An 18,085-nucleotide genomic window follows, 5' to 3' on the forward strand; every position below is an offset into this window, starting at 1 on the left:
GGGAAAGGTATTTAGGACCCATTTCCTTGGCAAGATATATCAAATAATATGTTAAAAGTGCTGTTAAAAACAACAAAACAAACAAAGAAATGTTAACCAGTCATGAAAAGACAAGTTAACTTAGACTGCTCTGGTGACCTAGTGGTTAGAGTCTCGTATGCAGGAGGTCGTAGGTTTAAATCCTGGCTGAGTCATACCAAAGAATTATAAAAATGGAATTGACAGCTTCCATGCTAGGCGCTCAGCATTAAGAGGTTAGTGTTAGGACTGATTGGCCTGGTGTCAGGATAATGTGACTGGGTGGGACATCATGCTACATGCCTGGCATGATGCCCCAGTGCTAGACATCACTGTAACCGCCACACTGCAGACGTCATAGCGATATGACTGAAAAATTATTAATGCTATGTTAAAAATCCAAGACGCACACAAAGCAACTTAGCACCTGGCTCGTAACTTGGAAAATTTTGAGATCCATATAACTATATATAATCATAATGAGCATGAAGGAACAATAATCAATAAATGCAGCTGACAGTGACCCATGGATCCATCCCTAAACTTCAAGGGATTTGGCCTTTGATTTTTCAGCATATCAAGATTCCAACCCTAGAACTATATACAAACAAATGTCTCTACTTTTTGAACAAAAGAAATATTGTTTTGTTGTGCAAAAAGCAGTGATGTAATACACAATGTTTTTCAGGTACATAACAAGGCACATATACAAGATGTGTTGAAACCTCTTGGAATTGTTTTTCACGATCTTTCAAAAATTGGTAATCTTGAAAATAAAGGTAATTTATACCAAAAAGCTAAACAATTTCAGTAGAAAAAGCTGTTTATTGGCTATTCCCAATGCAATTATAAAACAAGTATTCAGCCATTAAATATTGCTGTTTACCACTCCACCCCCACCCCCTTCCTATGTCTACGTAATGTCCAGCCAGGATGGCACACCCTTCATTTTTCAGCAGTCCCTCAATATAACTCATGCCCTTGCTTATAATGCTTATAATGTTTTTGAACCCTGTTGTGTGCAAGTTATCAAGGGAGAGGTGTACATACTGGAAATGAAAAGAAAAATTCACACAACCGACATTTATCATTTTGGCAGTCCATACTCTCAGGTTCAAACATAGGGTTGAAGGTTCAAATAGAGAAACTTGGGGAGATGTGTTTTACCAACATAAATTTAAGGTACATAACACTTCTTGCTAATTTTTCATAATTTGACTATAAGGAGTCATTTCATACCTATATGTTTAAGTCAGCATCAAAATTAAGGTTTCCCTTTACATAACCACCACCTTTCAAATGTTTCTTTTATTGTTGGCCTCTTGGTTGGGTGCAGCATTTGTCATTCATCTATTGGTTATACATTTTTCCAGTGAGCCTCAGCCCAATCTGATCCCCCAGCTTGGTGTAAATGTTATTGCATTTTTACCAGGATTACATGGTGGTCAGATGATGCTTTGTCCTGCTGCACAGGTCACTTCAGAAATATTGGGTGCATATCATATTTCTAATCTCTATAGCTTAATGTCCCATCTCGACAGTGGTAGTGTTGTGCAGGGTTACCCTTGTTTGCCTTTATGTCCGTCTATCTGTCACACCTTGGTTAAGTTTTCATACCCTGTGAACAAAGGTTTGGAGGAGGAATGATATTGGAGTGCGCTTGTCTGTCTGTCCATCACACTTCTTTTTACTTCATATCTCCTGAATCCTTTGAGATATCTCCATTAAACATGGAATGCATTTGTATCATTGAAAAAAGTTGTCTGTCTCATATGCATTTTAAGAATTATCCCCATTTTGATTACAAATTGTGTCCATTCCTTATGCTGTTCCCAATAAACTGGTAATATCTCCTGAACTGTTGGAGATATCATGAAATTTGATATGCATTTATATCATGACAGTAGTTCGTATCCCATTTTTAGACTGGTACTGTTAGCGGTGTTCCCACCACCATTTATTGAAAGATTTTTTAAAGTATGCCAGTATCTCCTGAACCATTTGAGATATCTTTGATACATGGGATGCTCTTATGTCATGACTAGACAAAGCATCTTGTGTAGAGAATCAGCTTTGTCTGATCAGCATTTTGACTTTTTCCCATTTTAAAGATAAAATTTGGTGTCCATCTCTCCATTTTTCTTGACAGTCAGTATCTTCCAAACTGTTTGAGACATCTTCATGAATTGGTGTGTATTTTTATTATGATGAGGCTTTATGTCAGATTAGTACTGTTAGAGCACGGGGTTTTCTGTAAACAATATCTTACTGACAGATCTAGTCACATTTAAGTTTTAGATGCCATGGTGGTGCATCCATGTTTGATAAACACATTTTTCATGTCCGAGATAAATGTTCAGATTTCAGATAAATACACAAAACTGCATACGTGTTTTGATCAGTCGGCCGAAAGAATGAGCGATATAATGTAGGAATACGTTGAGACCATTGGGCTGAAACATTGTCATAAGCTGTATCAAACAAGTTCTTTCCCCATATTCAGAATAAAACATGAATGCATTTTCATATTACATACCCTAATGCTTTCTAAATACTTAAGCTTTGTTGTATGAATGCAATTCAGAACAAATTGGGATTTTTATAAAAGTTTGATTCACTGAATCTAAAAATATCTATGCACTTACATCTGAGAAGAAACTTTAGCAGCTGAATTTGGGCACCATACAAACATACAGATTGAACAGCTGTATTGAAAGCCAGATCAATACATGTATAAATGAATTGAATGCCAGATCAATACATGTATTGAATGCAAGATCAATACATGTATACATGAATCAAACGCCAGATCAATACATGTATATATGAATTGAACGCCAGATCAATACATGTATACATGAATCGAATGCCAGATCAATACATGTATATGTGAATTGAATGCCAGATCAATACATGTATTGAACGCAAGATCAATACATGTATACATGAATCGAACGCCAGATCAATACATGTATAAATGAATTGAATGCCAGATCAATACATGTATTGAATGCAAGATCAATACATGTATGCATGAATCGAACACCAGATCAATACATGTATATATGAATTGAATGCCAGATCAATACATGTATATATGAATTGAATGCCAGATCAATACATGTATTGAATGCCAGATCAATACATGTATATATGAATTGAACACCAGATCAAGCATTGTTTTACTGATTAGTGACCAGATCATTCTCTTAGGTTTATGGTGTCACTTAAACTCGAGTATCCCTCAGCAAGCATTATATTTTGACTCATCATAGGACAAAATGGAAAAAGGTAAAGCAGCCTGTTTTCCACTGCATGAATGAATTTATGCTAGAGGAAATTTTCTTGGCAGTAAATTCTCTCTTTGTCTCTTGAATGTATATCCTAATATTTCAGGCAGTATATTCATTCAACAATGAAATGCGTGCCAGATTGCTCCAGTTTGTAACAGGAACTTCCAGGGTTCCCATGAATGGCTTCAAAGAGCTGTATGGAAGTAATGGAGCTCAACTTTTCACCATCGAGAAATGGGACAACACAAACCAACTTCCCAGGGCTCACACTTGGTATGAACTGATATCTACTTTCATAATCCTATAATATATGCAGATCAACACATCACACATTTTAGCACTACTGGTTATGGACCAGATGAGCGTATGTGAAAGCTTGTTGTCCAATGTCTGTCTGTCCATTAGCACAACCTGAAGATATGCAAATCAACACATCACACATTTTAGCTCCACTGGTCATGGACCAGAAGAGCTTAGGGATAGCCTGTTGTCTGACATTTCTCTGTCCATTAGCACAAGTTTGTTATCACTACTTCGCCTAAACTACTTGGAGGATTACCATGAAACTGCACACACACACACACAAGCAGTCTAGTTGGTCCCAAATGAAAATGGTGCTGATTCGATGTCCAGTATGGCTACCACAGCAGCAGTATTGAAACTCTTGTTATTGTTACTCCTGCTGAATAAAAAGCCATATCAGCATGCTTTTTTTTTTTTTTACTGGAGACTTCTTATGATGTCAAGTTGGTCCTAAATGATGATGGTGCTGCCCAGACATTCAATAATTAGGCCACCACAGTGGCCGTCTTGAAAATATATTATTGCTTCTCCTTCTGCATGGAACGTCGTGTCAGCATAGTTCTTTCAACAGGAAGACTTACAGTGTCTAGTTGGTTTTAAATAAAAGTTGTGCCAATCCGCTATCCAGTTAGCTGCCATCTTGGAAATATTGCCACTGCTGTGCATAGATATAATGTCAAATCAGTATGTGGTTGTTATGAGAAGATTTCTTATGATGCCTAGTTGGTACTAATTGAAAATATTTCAGTTGACATTCAGCCATCTTGAAATCTTGTTCTTTCTATTCTCCCTAAATGTAAAGTCATATTATGATGGTTTTCACAAGAAGAATAATTAGATCAACTTTGTTTTGAATGAAATGATGCCAGTCTGACCTCTATTGCTGCCTCAATAAACATACTGAAAATCTTTTGTCATTAATTCTCCCTAATTTGCCAGAAATGAAAATGATACTATCATACATTAAATATGGCTGCCACTGGGATTAATTTAAAAATCTTATTGCTCAAGAATAGCATAGATGGCTGCAGTCCTAAACTGTTAAAAAAAAGAAATGGTTTTATCTTGAATTCCTGGAAATGGTTTTATCTTGAATTCCTGGAAATGGTTTTATCTTGAATTCCTGGAAATTCTTTTTGGACTGTAGAATGTGATACTAATGGAGGGACTCTTTTTTTTTGGTTATGGCCCTTTTCAGATGCACTGTATGACAATCTTGTTAGTGCATTTAATCCCATGGTTTGTGATAGATTACTGTGAAACTCTTAGGGTCATCTTCTGAAGATGTGCATGTCAATAAATCATTTGTTCTATATCACAGACCTGGACCAAACTTTGTGGATGCCTTACACTTGACAGGAAGCAAGAAGTATGTTAGTTTTGGGTTGAAAGGTCTAGGTCACTGACTGAAAGAAGAACATTGTTTTCTGGATAAAACTTTGAGCTATCTATATAGAGGCTGGGAAAAGTAGTTCTGTTATCACAACATATATTAAAGTTGCCTTTTCTGCCAGTGTGACAGATGTAGTTTGATGTTTTCATCAATTGCTTGTGAATTAGAGCTGTCTCAGATGAAAAACATTTATCTTTGAGAAGAGGTACAGGTTACATCCCTTTTTATTAGGGGTCATTCATTATCTGAAATTTGCCTGTAAAGGCAGACAGATTTGTGATTCATGTCGCAAAAAACAACCATATACCGCGTTTCATTTCTTATTCATTGAAGGCCTCTTACATAAACCAATTGTCTTGTGACCTCAACTAGCTAATCTAGATATTCTTTTAGAAGTGAGAACAGATGTTTCCAAGCCTAATTTGTAAGAATTGGCCAAACAAAGTGCCAACCATCAGTTTTGAAGTCGTATTAAGCTGTCCATTGGTAGTGAAATTAGTGTTTTGTCATGGTGCACGAAACAAAGATCGATGACTATTTAGAGACTCGGTGGTAATTTATCGGATGGATTAAAGTAAGCAAGATGCAGTAATCTTGATTGAAACATAAGCTTGGGAGAGATCAACATTTACATGTATTTTACGATTTTGTTGACCAGTGCACATAAAAAGGAAAGCAGTTAATAATGTTAATAATATCTATAACAATATTCAGTGCATGGTGCTTTGTTCAAAAACCAATCTCAAAAGGCAGATCTTTCTTTACACATACATACACACATACAGAATAAGATTGGGTAAAGTAAGATAAAAGCACAGCACTGAGTGAACACAAAACTGCAATTGCTGCATCAATGGAAGGAATATGAAAGTAAGTGAAAGTAAGAAAATTCATATATCTATAGACACCCATTTTAATTCCCTTTGACATTGATAAAACAATTATAATGACCACTAATATTCAGAGCATCAATGCAGTTAATGCATGTTCCAAACTGAAAAAATATTCATCATTGATGTAACTCGGGCACATAGGTTTTTCTAGTGTATATAAAATATATGTCTTGTTGCATTATCAATGCCTATTGCGCTATGTGTAAAAAAACATGGCTGCTATTTTTTTAAATATTATTTATATAACAATAACAAATATGTGGCACAAAATATTGAAGATAAAATCTTGTACTCACTATTAGAATAATATTAATATTGGGATAAATAATTGAATGGGATGGGGAAAAAAACATTCCAAATTATAAAGTGAACTTTGCCCACCTTACTTGACAGTGAGTATTGTGCCTGAATCAACTCTTGGAATGAACTTGGCTATTGATCAAGTTATTTTGTATAAAAATTTCTTACACGTACTTTAATTATCCAAAGTAATTTAAAAAACTTGTAATTTTTATTTGACTTTAATTGATAAACACACCTGTGATAAACAAGCATTTATGGCACAGTTATTTACATTGGATATTTGCATTAATGGTTCGTAGCAGCCATTAAATCCATGAAAAATGAATGCCCTGTGAATAAAAGTGAATACACAGTACTGTTGTGTAGTTGCTTATAATTTGGATCCCAGTGCTTAGTGTACAGATACTAATCTGCTGTTGCATAACATACTGACATACCAGAGTGCATGCAGATTGTTAGGATTAATCAGTAGAACAGGTAGCGTAGACCCTGATTTGCAGGCACAATATGTGTTGGCTGATATGGGTTTATGTTGTATGTTGTTGGACCAGACTCATAAGAGGGTTAATTAAAATTGCAATTTGTCGTTGCTTTTAGTGTTTCGTCTCATTTTAACGGGTGGTTTTGAAACCCAGTAAAATGATCTGGATTTATGTACCGGTAATGTTCTGAAAATTTGCTGTCATATGGATTCCAGTTCTTATTCTATGAAAATTTTAGATAGACAATTTGGATGGTAAAATTTTAGATAGACAATTTGGATGGTAAAATTTTAGATAGACAATTTGGATGGTAAAATTTACCTAAGTTTCATGCCATATTTCTTTTTCAGTTTCAACAGGCTTGACCTACCTCCTTATGAGAACTACGCAGAACTGCGAAAGAAACTTTTGATTGCAATTGAGAATGCAGAAGGCTTTGAAGGGGTGGATTAAAGATGTCGTTACCAAGACAGCCCCTTTGTTCAAGATTAAGTTTTAAAACCTGCTGGACTTTATGCCAGGAAATATTGAAACAGAAAGCAAACTTATAAGAGATACTGGTCTGTTTTAAAATTTGCTTATTCTGGCCAAAATGCAGGCATTAATTTTGAAATCTGGATAGGGCAGCGTTACAGTGTTTGGAACCGTTTGTGAAAGTCATTCTAGAGAGTGAGCTAATATGTCTTATCTAATCAAAATGAACATGTAGTTATGCTCAATCTAGCATTGTCTGTGATTCTGTTTTGGACATATTATCCAAGTTTACAGGCATCATAATGAAGTGACACTTTTAGTTGCCTATCAGGTTTGCAAAAATCTGAAAACTGTCCACTTGCCTGGATTTAAGTTGAGATTGCAAAGAATCTGAAAATTTCTTAATCCTTTATATTTGAAACAAAACTCTGGAAGAGCGACACAGAATCATGCTTGCCTAGGAATCTTATTCTTGAGGTACCAGACAAGGGATATTTCCAACCCTGTGTGTACATGAAAATATTCCATATTCTGTGAAATGTATAAGGCAAACTGTTGATTAGACTGCATTCAGATTTGTACAGACATTTAATATGTGTTAAATCAATGCAGACGTTATAACTACCGGTATATATCTTTAATCTTTTTGGATGTAACATTACATGCTAGTTGTGACTTCTTTTGAACATTTGAATACAACTCCAATGAAATATATCAACATTTATTTAAGAAAAAGAACAATTGCCATCCAAGGCTTTTTTTTGTTGTTGTAGCATGCATATTGGATCTGGACTTTTTACAGTGTTTTATGTATGTTTTTGTGGTGGGGGAAGCAGGGGTGTTTTGTTGCTGTAAGGACATTCTCAGGACCAAAAATTTTCTAGCATATGTGATATCTTTTTCGGGAACCCAGGTTCATAATGCAAAATCCATCTTATACTTATCAACATGTGCGTGTGTGTGTGTGCGTGTGTGTGTGTGTGTGTGCGTGCGCATGCATGCAGGACATTTTGTAGTTTAGACAAAGCAACAGTCTGGCCCCACTTTCACCAAAAAATTCTCAAATGTCTCCTAAAAGTGTTATTTTCAATTCTGTTTTCTTTTTTCTTGGTTTAAAATGATGCATTTATCTTACTGAACATTCAGCATGTATCAAGGATTACATTAAGGTTATAATGTCACAACTTCTATTCAAAATGGGTCTAAGGTATTTTTAGTAAAATAGTAGGATTTCCTTATCTTTTAGGAATTTCCCAACACTTTGTTTCTTGGTTAGGCCTCATTAGTGGGAAGCTGGACAGTCACTTTTCTGGTGGCAATGATAATGGCAACAGTTAGTGAGGGTTTTGATAAATTTTGTGGACCCCTTGGTAGATTCTCATTGTGCAGGGAGTGAATTTTGAAGTGAAGACAATTCATTCAGTGATGTGCACTTGACCCTTGAACCATGGGAATCAAGACTACAGTCAAAAAATTTATGTTAAGGTTTTAGTCAAATTCTTTTCATTTGATTCCGTTTTCTTAAGCTGTTAATGGATTTTATTCACACTTGGGATGAGTCATTCTGATGCTGAGACAAGTCATTCTCTGACACTTGTTCATACCCTTTTGATCTTGGGGTCAAGCTCAGTCATAGAAAATTTACTTGAAGGATTTGGTTAAAGCTTTTACTTTATTTGCCAATTTTTCATAAACCTGTTGATGAATTTTCTTCTTACTTTACAACAACTATTATGAAACTTAAACATTTCATTCTGCGTTCACACAACCTTTAGACCTTGAGGTGAAGGTGACATGTTCTGTGGCAATGCTTTGATTGTGAGTTTGACAGGTGTTTTAGTTCAAGAATAAAATAACTCTGAAATGTACAGCTTAAAAACTAACAATTTAGTTGTTATCCTTTCTACTTTATCTTATGACAAAACTTTTAAGTTGGTAGGAACTGCAGTTTGACCAGAGGGGCACAGGTTTGATCCCCTTTTTTAATCAAGCAGGATTGGCTACTGTCCTGTCCTTGAACAAGACAGTTTTCTCTGTTTGTTGGCCTACTGTATCCATTAAAGAGCTGCTCTGCTTTAAAACAGCAAGTCAGAATTGACAGAAATATTTTATACATGACAAATGTTTTAAAATCTTCATTTGAAGAGAAATTTTGAGAATTTGAGTGAAACCTAGGGTGGCTTTAATGTCATGAAAATGCCCCTATGTTCAAACTCTGAATTGTTATCTGATTGGTCAGTTCTTGGGCACTAGCCAGTCAGATAGAATTTGGAGTTAAGTTTTGAGTGTGAATATTGTGAATGAGGATCAGTGCTATTTAATTTGGTGACACTTCTCCCATTGGGCAACTTATATTTGATAGGATAAAACCAGTATGTAACTCAATTCCTATTTCATTTATGCATACTTATGTTATGGTGTTGTCTCTCCATCCATATATCGATGTTAACATATTCATTTACATGTCCAGCTGATAATTTTGCAAAGAGCTTTGGAGAGGAGAGTGGGTTCTGGGGAGAGAGGAATAGTGTGAATTCTTATAAAACAGTATTCTGTGTGTGAGTTGATGATTTTTACTTCCCCTGCTGGTTCAGGGTTGAAGCGTTTTTTAAACAGTACCTCTTTGCACATCACAAGGGGCAAATGTGAACTGAATTGCCTAAAAACCCTCAGATTTTGTTCTCACTTCATTTGTATCTTTTTCTTGTTCATATATATATATATATATATATATATATATATATATATATATATATATATATATATATATACCCATGTACCCCCACCACATAACTATGACATGAACATGCAGTGTTACTGTCTTTCTGTCTATTGAATCCTGTCCAGTCGCATCATGACCATCCCAAATTTCATTTCCACTCACTAATACTTTTGAAGAGGTAATGGATTGAAATGAAAAGACCACATTAGTATGAGGTTTTTACATAATGAAACCCTAGGTCATGTTTAATGTTGTTTGACATAAGTTTGATGAGTTTTGGCATCATATGTCTGTCCATCAATACATGCTTGTGAACACTAGAATCTTCATTTCTTAAGATTTCAGTCATAGTTGGTATGTATGAAGATATCACCTGAGTTTGATATGAGCAACATTCACACTTAATAATAATGAGGTGATCTTGCATCTGATTGACTAAGCATGTGATGATTCTATAGGGGCCTAATTTCTGATCAGACCCGATATGTAAGCTTGTATCATCAGAATCTGGGATGAATTCATTAATGCATGACATTCATGTTTATTAATGTGGTGGTTTATTAATGTGGCTGAGCTTTTGAACACTCTAGAGACAATATTTCTGAAAAGATTTTGATCATAATCCCTATGTAAGCTTGTCAGATGAGTTTGATCATGAGTGATATCCTCGCATAATGATAAGGTGATATTGTATTTTATTCCATGAACTTATGAACCCTATAGAGGCCATTTGTCTGAACAAATTTTAATTATATTTTCTATATAAGCTTAGAATATGTATATATGGATGTATATTTAATATGTCCATGTGCCAAATCATGCATAGAAATAAATTTGTAAATTCAGCTGGATGTCAGTTATGTTCATCCCTTATTCCTTCAGTTGCTTTCATACCATCATCATGGAGGCACTTCATGAAACACCCCTCACAGTCATTGATTAAGTTTTTAAAAAAAAAGAAGAAAAACTAAGAATTTTGCTGAGATGCACTCAGTGTAGATTCTGTACAGTTTATTCTCAGTATGCATCACTGTATAGATACAATGTAAGAAGTGGTCCATATAGATTAAAACAATACAAGTTTCATATGATTGTTATAAAAATGTATCACTGTATTTATACAACGTAAAAAAACATGCCATTTTAATTTTTCATAAATGTTGAATAATTAGAACTATCAAGATCAGGTTGTAGAGTGCATATTAAACAAAGTTCATTTTCTTCTCTTAAATATTAATTATCAGGAAGTAATTTATATATGGGAGGACTGAGGTTTCATCCTGATGTTGATGTTTATCAACTTTTATCTGAGATCTGGTCTTGTGTGCTGTCATTCTCTTTTATTCCACTTTTCATCTGACCTGTGTCAAGGGATTCACATTTCACACATATCAATGCATAAATCACATTTTTAATTGCTGTTTAGCTTTAGATATCTTATAATTTTTCAATTTAATTTACTTTCTTTTTAATATATTGGGACATGTTTTGCATTTAGTTGTATTATATTTGCTTAGCTGGGACTCGCTTGCAATAAAAAATTTAGATCTGGTAAGAATTTGTTTATATTTGGGTTGTCTCTTACTATTAATAATTTTCACTCTTTCTAAAATATTTTAAATTTCATCACTGGTCAATGTAACTGTTTACTTGTTCATGCCATCAGGAAGATAGTGTTCCATAGGTTACAGATTGTAATTAAAGGAATTTTGTTTGATGATGGGTTAAGCTATACATGGTTATCTCCCTTGTTCAGTCCATTTCTTTTCGATCTCCTTTGTAGTTTTACCTACAGAGATATGGCTGTAATTCTGTGAGTCTCTGTTCTTGTGTATGTTTTGTCCTTTACAATCATTTTTAGTCTTAATGCAAGATTAAAGGGAATGTTCACTTTTATATGTTTTACATATAAGGAGAGGAATACCTACTTTACTCCCATTTTTTTTAAATTTCAGAGCTGGATACAAGTGAATAAGTTCTGGAAGAATTCTTGTAATATGAAGTAATTATCTAAAATTCACTTCAATTTCTTTCTCAAATAAATTTCTTTCCATCTTATCCCTCATTTTGGCAAATAAGGTCTCTTCCAAGTATCCCAAGACTAGCGTAATATAAGGTTATGCTATACTTTTTATATATGTAGTAATTTTCATTGAATTGAAATACATTACATTCAAGTATTAGTTCAGGTGACTCGAATATTAACTTATGATTGAATCCTGAATATATGCATTGTTTTGTTTTTCTCAGCCAGATTTCTCTGCATGTATTTCAAGGTCACACAGAATATTAGTGCAAAAGTTTACTGTATCAAAAGTAGCAAGTCTTGATCCCTCATTTGTGATGCCTTGTCATAGGTTGAGAAAATCAGCATCATCCCTTTTGAGTGCTTTTCTTTAAAATAAGTTTTTTATTTGCTTACCTAAGGACTGTGAAGGGTGTTTATTGATTTATTCAGTCTTACAAATGTGTTGTATACAAGTGTTGTTTCTAAATGATATTGTTTGTCTTGCCCTATCAGCAATACAGTTATTGACACAACAGTGACATACATCAAACTGTTTATGTACAAAAATACTTTCAAAGTATAATGTATCTACATGAAGAGCATCCATGATGATGATGCAGAAGTGCTTGAACAAATAAGGATGAACATGAATGATACCCTCTTGAATATGTTAGAACGCATGATGCACACATTTACTTGCCATTGTTATTTTAGAAATCAAAGGAAGTAACATATTGTATGGACTCTTGAGAATCCCAGTTTTAGGGTTAGACAGAAGGTTTTCTGTTACAAAAAAAAAGGTTTAAAACCTAAACAAATTGTACAATACAGGGTGTATACATTTCAAGAGATCAAGATGCACCAAAACAATAAGATAATGCACATAATGGATTATAGTTATTGATTTGTGATTTAAACTGAAACAGCATATATATGGCAATGTAAAGATTACCACTCTATGCTGATAATAATTTAGCAATATAATTATATTTATGAGACTAGTTTGTGAAATCCTAGTAATTGTTACAAACTTGTGAATGAAAAGGTTTTTGCCAACAAAAAAAAAGTTGTGGGGAAATTACTAATGTACATAGTTTAGGTTCTATCCTGAACTACTAAAACAGTGTCTGATGCACACCAATAAATCAATCTATATACGAAATTTTCTGTTCCATTATAGTTTTGCGCAAGAAAAATATTTTTATTTAGGAAGAACACATTTCTTATACAACAATATCCAGGTTTATAAATTGATGAAAATTTTAGTACTTTTAAAAATCTTGAATATTTTGAAGCGAGTTTTATATCTTTGGTTGAATAGAACTTCACATGCTATTAGAATATTACCATAGTAAAGTTTCTGAAACATTGCCATTTGTATGCTGTCACATGTATGCATTTTTTTTAAGGCATTCATATAACCAGTATATTTCGCATTTTTAGCTTTTAATTAACAAAAAAAAAATAACCTCAATATACTTTACTCCAGAAACACTTATAATTGTACTTCAAAGAGCAAACAAACCAATGATCTTAAAAACAATATACAGAGAAATGCAGTCCTTCCAGCTGGTCATATGGTGAGAATTGAACCCACAACCTTTACAAGTTCAGCACCTAAACAAACTGAACTACCACAGCTCTCTTGGGTGGGGAATTCCAGTGGTTTCCAGTTTATGACTTTAGAGGTTGGGTTTGGGGAAAGGAGAATCCAGGAATCCAGTCTGACCTCATATTAACTTCCCTTATAATGCCAGATAAAGGATGGAGCTAGGAACAAATTTTATGTTATAAATGAGGACCTAGTTAATGGCACACAGTGAGAGATGAAGGAAACAAGGCTATATATGGTCTAGAAAGAGAATTAATGATGCCAGCTTTAATAGATGATGTACTTTTGTGCTCTATGCAATTTCAGTATGTGTGTAAATTTGAAACTGACATGTCAACTACCCAGACCCACTTGGACCATAATGTTTTCTGGCCAGATTTTATCTAGTGTGGTCCCCATCTGACTTCGACCTTTGCCCTTTAGTTGCATCTTATTAATGCAGACATGTATAGTTCATGGATAAATTTAGTTTTCTGGCTCACTGATCATAATCATATGGCTCAGCTCTGCATTTCTCACCAGTTTGCTCTTACCATTCTGGAGGCCACGCTTTTGAATATGGGTTGATATCATCAGGATCTTGGATGGAATTGATGCTGAATGAAATCAATGCATAATAATGAGGTGATACTGTATCTGATTGGCTGAGTTTGTTACTATGCAGACCAGATTGCTGGCCCAATTTTGACAAAACTTGGAATGTGGGCTTTCATCATCAAAATCCCAGAATTGGTAAAAAGTGAGCAAGACCAATGCATATTAATGAGATGGTCATATATCCGATTAGCAGAGTCATATTTCTGTTCTTGATTTTATTCCAGATTGGAAGAACGCATAATTCTTGTAATTGTTTCATACCTTTGTTTTTCATACAAGTCATGATTGTTTATTGTTTTCATACATCAAATATTGTTTTATGATTTAGTATGCAAATATTGTAGAAAGAAGCAGTGAAAATAAAGCAGATCTTAACTTAAATTGTTTTATGCATCACTTGTTTTTGCCTGACAATGTTATTTATATTTTTTTACCAATAAAATTTTCTGTCCAATAAAAATTTGGCAAACAAGGTACTGTATTATTTGCAGTACAGTGTACAGGTACACTGAACTGAAATCCAGATCTGCCATCACATAATGTGCAGGCAAATCCGGGTCTGTGCAGTTTGCTAGGAGTAATCAATAGAACAAGCATTATAGACTCAGATCTGCAGGCACATTATGCTACAGCAGATCAGACTCTTTGTTGTTTGCAGTTTGATTTACAAGTGATTACATTTGGTATTTACCATGTTTAAGATTATAGTTTTTATTCCCCCATGGCAACAGTGGTCGTGGCATAGTAAAACCCTCATCAGAACTTGCTTCAGTTTTGCATACAGCTGTTTCAGGCACTATGTTGGGGCATCTGTGTTCCATGAACACATTTATGGTTTGTATTCATGCACTTCTACCTGATTTGATTTGTGCAAGTTTGTAACGTAGCTGTGCTCAAACATCAGAGTTGTATATGGCAGGGGATTACAGGTTTTTATGTTTAATTGTTTTTCTTTTAGGTGATTATTAGATGATTTATTCATTTTGATGAAGGTAGCAATTAACTGCAGATTGTAGGATCTTCTTGCTGATCAGAGGTGGAGCCACTAAAATTTAATTAATGTACCAGCCAAAATGGAAATTATGTTCCCACTGCTTGCAGTCAAAGCATCGTGATTCAGGTCATGAGAATCTTTTTGGCAATATGGCACAAAAACTACTTAATGTAGACAAATAAAACTTGGCTAACGTATTTGTATCCACATGTAGATGACCTGATTAAGTTTTCAGGCTATTACAGCAACTTTTCAATTACTAGTTCTTTAGCCAAAGGTTCAGTGAGCTTATATGATGGCCTTTTGTCCATTTGCGCTTCATCAGCCCATCAACAATAGCTTGTGAAAATTCTAGACACTTTCTTATCAGATTTACATCAGTTTTAGAATGAAAGCTTATATCATCAGCAGACCTGCCAACTCTTAGGATTTTGCCGTAATTACCCGTAAAATATGGACTTATGGCATACTAGCAAAAACTAAAGAAAAATGATCGTTGCCACAAAATCCAGATAATTGGTTCATCCATGTTTTATTTGGATCTGGGTTTCATCTTAGAATCAGTGAAATCAGGTGGCACTCTACAGTTTCATTTTTTGCATGGGTTAGAATTGTAAAGAAAAAGAATTTCCCCAGCTTTCCTCACTGGTTATACTGGCTGTTTAAAAAAGACCTTGAATATCTTATGTATAGTTCAAAGAACCTTTAATTACCTTTATTTTGGTGTATGATTGATCAGTGTAATATGGGTTATAGATTATACAGCTTGGCCTTACTCCAGATCTGCACCTTTCAAAAAAGTGCTAGCTCCACTTCATTTTCACTTCCTGAACTTCAGGGGTAAATTGTATAAAAAAGAGCCAATAACTTTTTTTTACATTTTATATATTTGGTAATTCATTCATTGCACTTTCAGAAACTGGTATTGACTAGTCAGACAAAATTCATTTTCCCTATTTTAATAGCTGCTGTGGATTGTGTACTTGAGACTAATTCAGGATGATTTTTTGAGCACAAGGGAGCTGAAAGTGGGGCTGGTGCGGCATAAGCCCAATGAGGGCTCAAAATTCCATCACCAAACATTTTTCATTAGGAAGGACCCACATAGTGCTATACCAGTAATCTGTGTGCTTTTTAGGTTTAATGTCATGGTAAGTATCTAATTAAGGGGAGGGGGGGTGTACAAGTCTGGTTGTACATGGCAATAGGACAACTGGTCAGACTCTTCTAGCAATGCAGGAGACCTAAGTTCAGATTCCTACAGTAGTAGCATATTTTACATTCCCTAACATTAAAGGCACCCTGTATTGTCAAGACTTGTTTGAAGCAAACTCTACAAATGTGAGCAATAGAATACGAAGCTTATCCGACTGTTCAGCACAAACAAGTTTGTAAACACTTTACTGTGGACAATCTTATAAGTGGAAGCTGATGCAATCCAGATATCAATGGTGCTAAACAATTCAGTAATTTCTATTGCTGGTGTATTAATAAAGCACATGGATTCTGCAACTGCCTTTGCACCATGCCATAATGCCTGTGACCACTGTTGCCACATGAAGAAGTACTACCTACATCCTGATATATGCTAACACAGGTCATACTAAAACTGCAATGTTATATCCTGCATAAAATCTTATCCTAAAGACAGTACAGTAAAACCCCTTCTGCAGACAAGACAGACTATCTCTCAAATAGGTCATTCAACTATGACATTACTACTATGGTCTCATGAGACGGGTGGTTCTAAAAAACATTTTAAGGCAGTTTTATTGTACCAAGAAATTTAGTGGTCAAACATTCCACTATATACTTTACAAAAAAAGTTCTTAAATTTACAATAACATGGCAGGCAGACCTAACACTTTCTAGATTCTTCATGGAAAGAAATAAAAATGCAATGAAAAGCATGCTTTGTATGAATAATGAACAAGACAGCAACTCCTCATCAATTCTCATTTCCAAGGAAGTGTGTGTACACACACACACACACACAGAGAAAATGATACAGACAATAACAGCTATGGTGCAAAACCTTTTCAAATTCTTAATTTCGTATATTTGTTATAGTTCAGTCAGCACCATTAATAATAGCCATATCTGTAGCCCAATGAAATTTCACATGCCTCCATTGTTGATAAAATTTCCTAATTAGTTTTGCACAAAAGTGATTTCAACACCATTTCCATCAACATAATGAGAACCAATCATTTGATATATGCTGAAAAAGAGTCATCTGTGTACATGCAGTCCAACATGCTGGTTCCTGGAATTGGAGAAGAGTACACATTTGATACAGAAATGAGCAGTGTTTGGAGCTGTTACATGCCACAACAAGCACTGTCTGTGTTTTAAATTTCAACACTCGAGGTTTGTTTATTATGTGATTTGTCTCTTGAGTAAAAAATGTGACCAGTTAAACTGTCTTTTCAAACATTTTATATACAGTGCTGCTTTTTAAAATTGGGCACTCACTCTTGGCACATAGTTTTGTTTTAAAACCTGTGGTTATCATACTGAGATACTGCGTGCTTATGAAAAACTCATTCATGCCAAGATCAGCATTCCCCCAGTTCTACTTTAAATAATACATGATCCCATGGAAAAAATATCAGGATTCACTTAGAAACTCGAATCTGTCAATATACAAAACTATAGAATGGAAACTTAATGGTTTTGTCTTATCAGATCTAATTCTGACAGAGTTATTGCTCTTTTATACCACAATTTTTAAATCACAGTACAGCTGATCCTTGTAACAAATACAGCTCAAAGGCCATTGAACATGGTGTTGCAACTGCCAAAGCAGATGGAGGTGGTGGGAAAGGCAGGGTAAAAACATCAGATAAAGCTTTTTTTTTATTATTAGGAGGGTGCTCCTGAATGGGGGGGTGGGGTAATAGGGAAATTTCTTGCTACACCACTGATACTCAGTATTATTTGTCTCAGATTTTGTGGTTTTCTTGGGTAAGCTAAACCACAAATTTTAAGTT

General features: G+C 34.6%; 1 protein-coding gene across 5 annotated transcripts in view; it reads left to right on the forward strand.

The window, feature by feature from the left end:
* LOC149801705 (E3 ubiquitin-protein ligase NEDD4-like) overlaps nucleotides 1-14,479 on the forward strand; it is a 110,181-nt gene extending 95,702 nt beyond the window's left edge. For all 5 annotated transcript variants that reach the window (XM_089955975.1, XM_089955977.1, XM_089955976.1 and 2 more), the window contains 2 exons: nucleotides 3,415-3,584; nucleotides 7,036-14,479. In XM_089955975.1, coding sequence (XP_089812101.1) covers nucleotides 3,415-3,584; nucleotides 7,036-7,138 — 273 coding nt within the window. In that variant the 3' untranslated portion in view covers nucleotides 7,139-14,479. The remainder of the gene's footprint in view (nucleotides 1-3,414; nucleotides 3,585-7,035) is intronic.
* The last annotated feature ends 3,606 nt before the right edge of the window (nucleotides 14,480-18,085 follow it).

This window comes from Sinohyriopsis cumingii, chromosome 4 (assembly GCF_028554795.1).
Source record: "Sinohyriopsis cumingii isolate HCF-2022 chromosome 4, ASM2855479v2, whole genome shotgun sequence".
Taxonomy (NCBI): Eukaryota; Metazoa; Mollusca; class Bivalvia; order Unionida; family Unionidae; genus Sinohyriopsis; species Sinohyriopsis cumingii.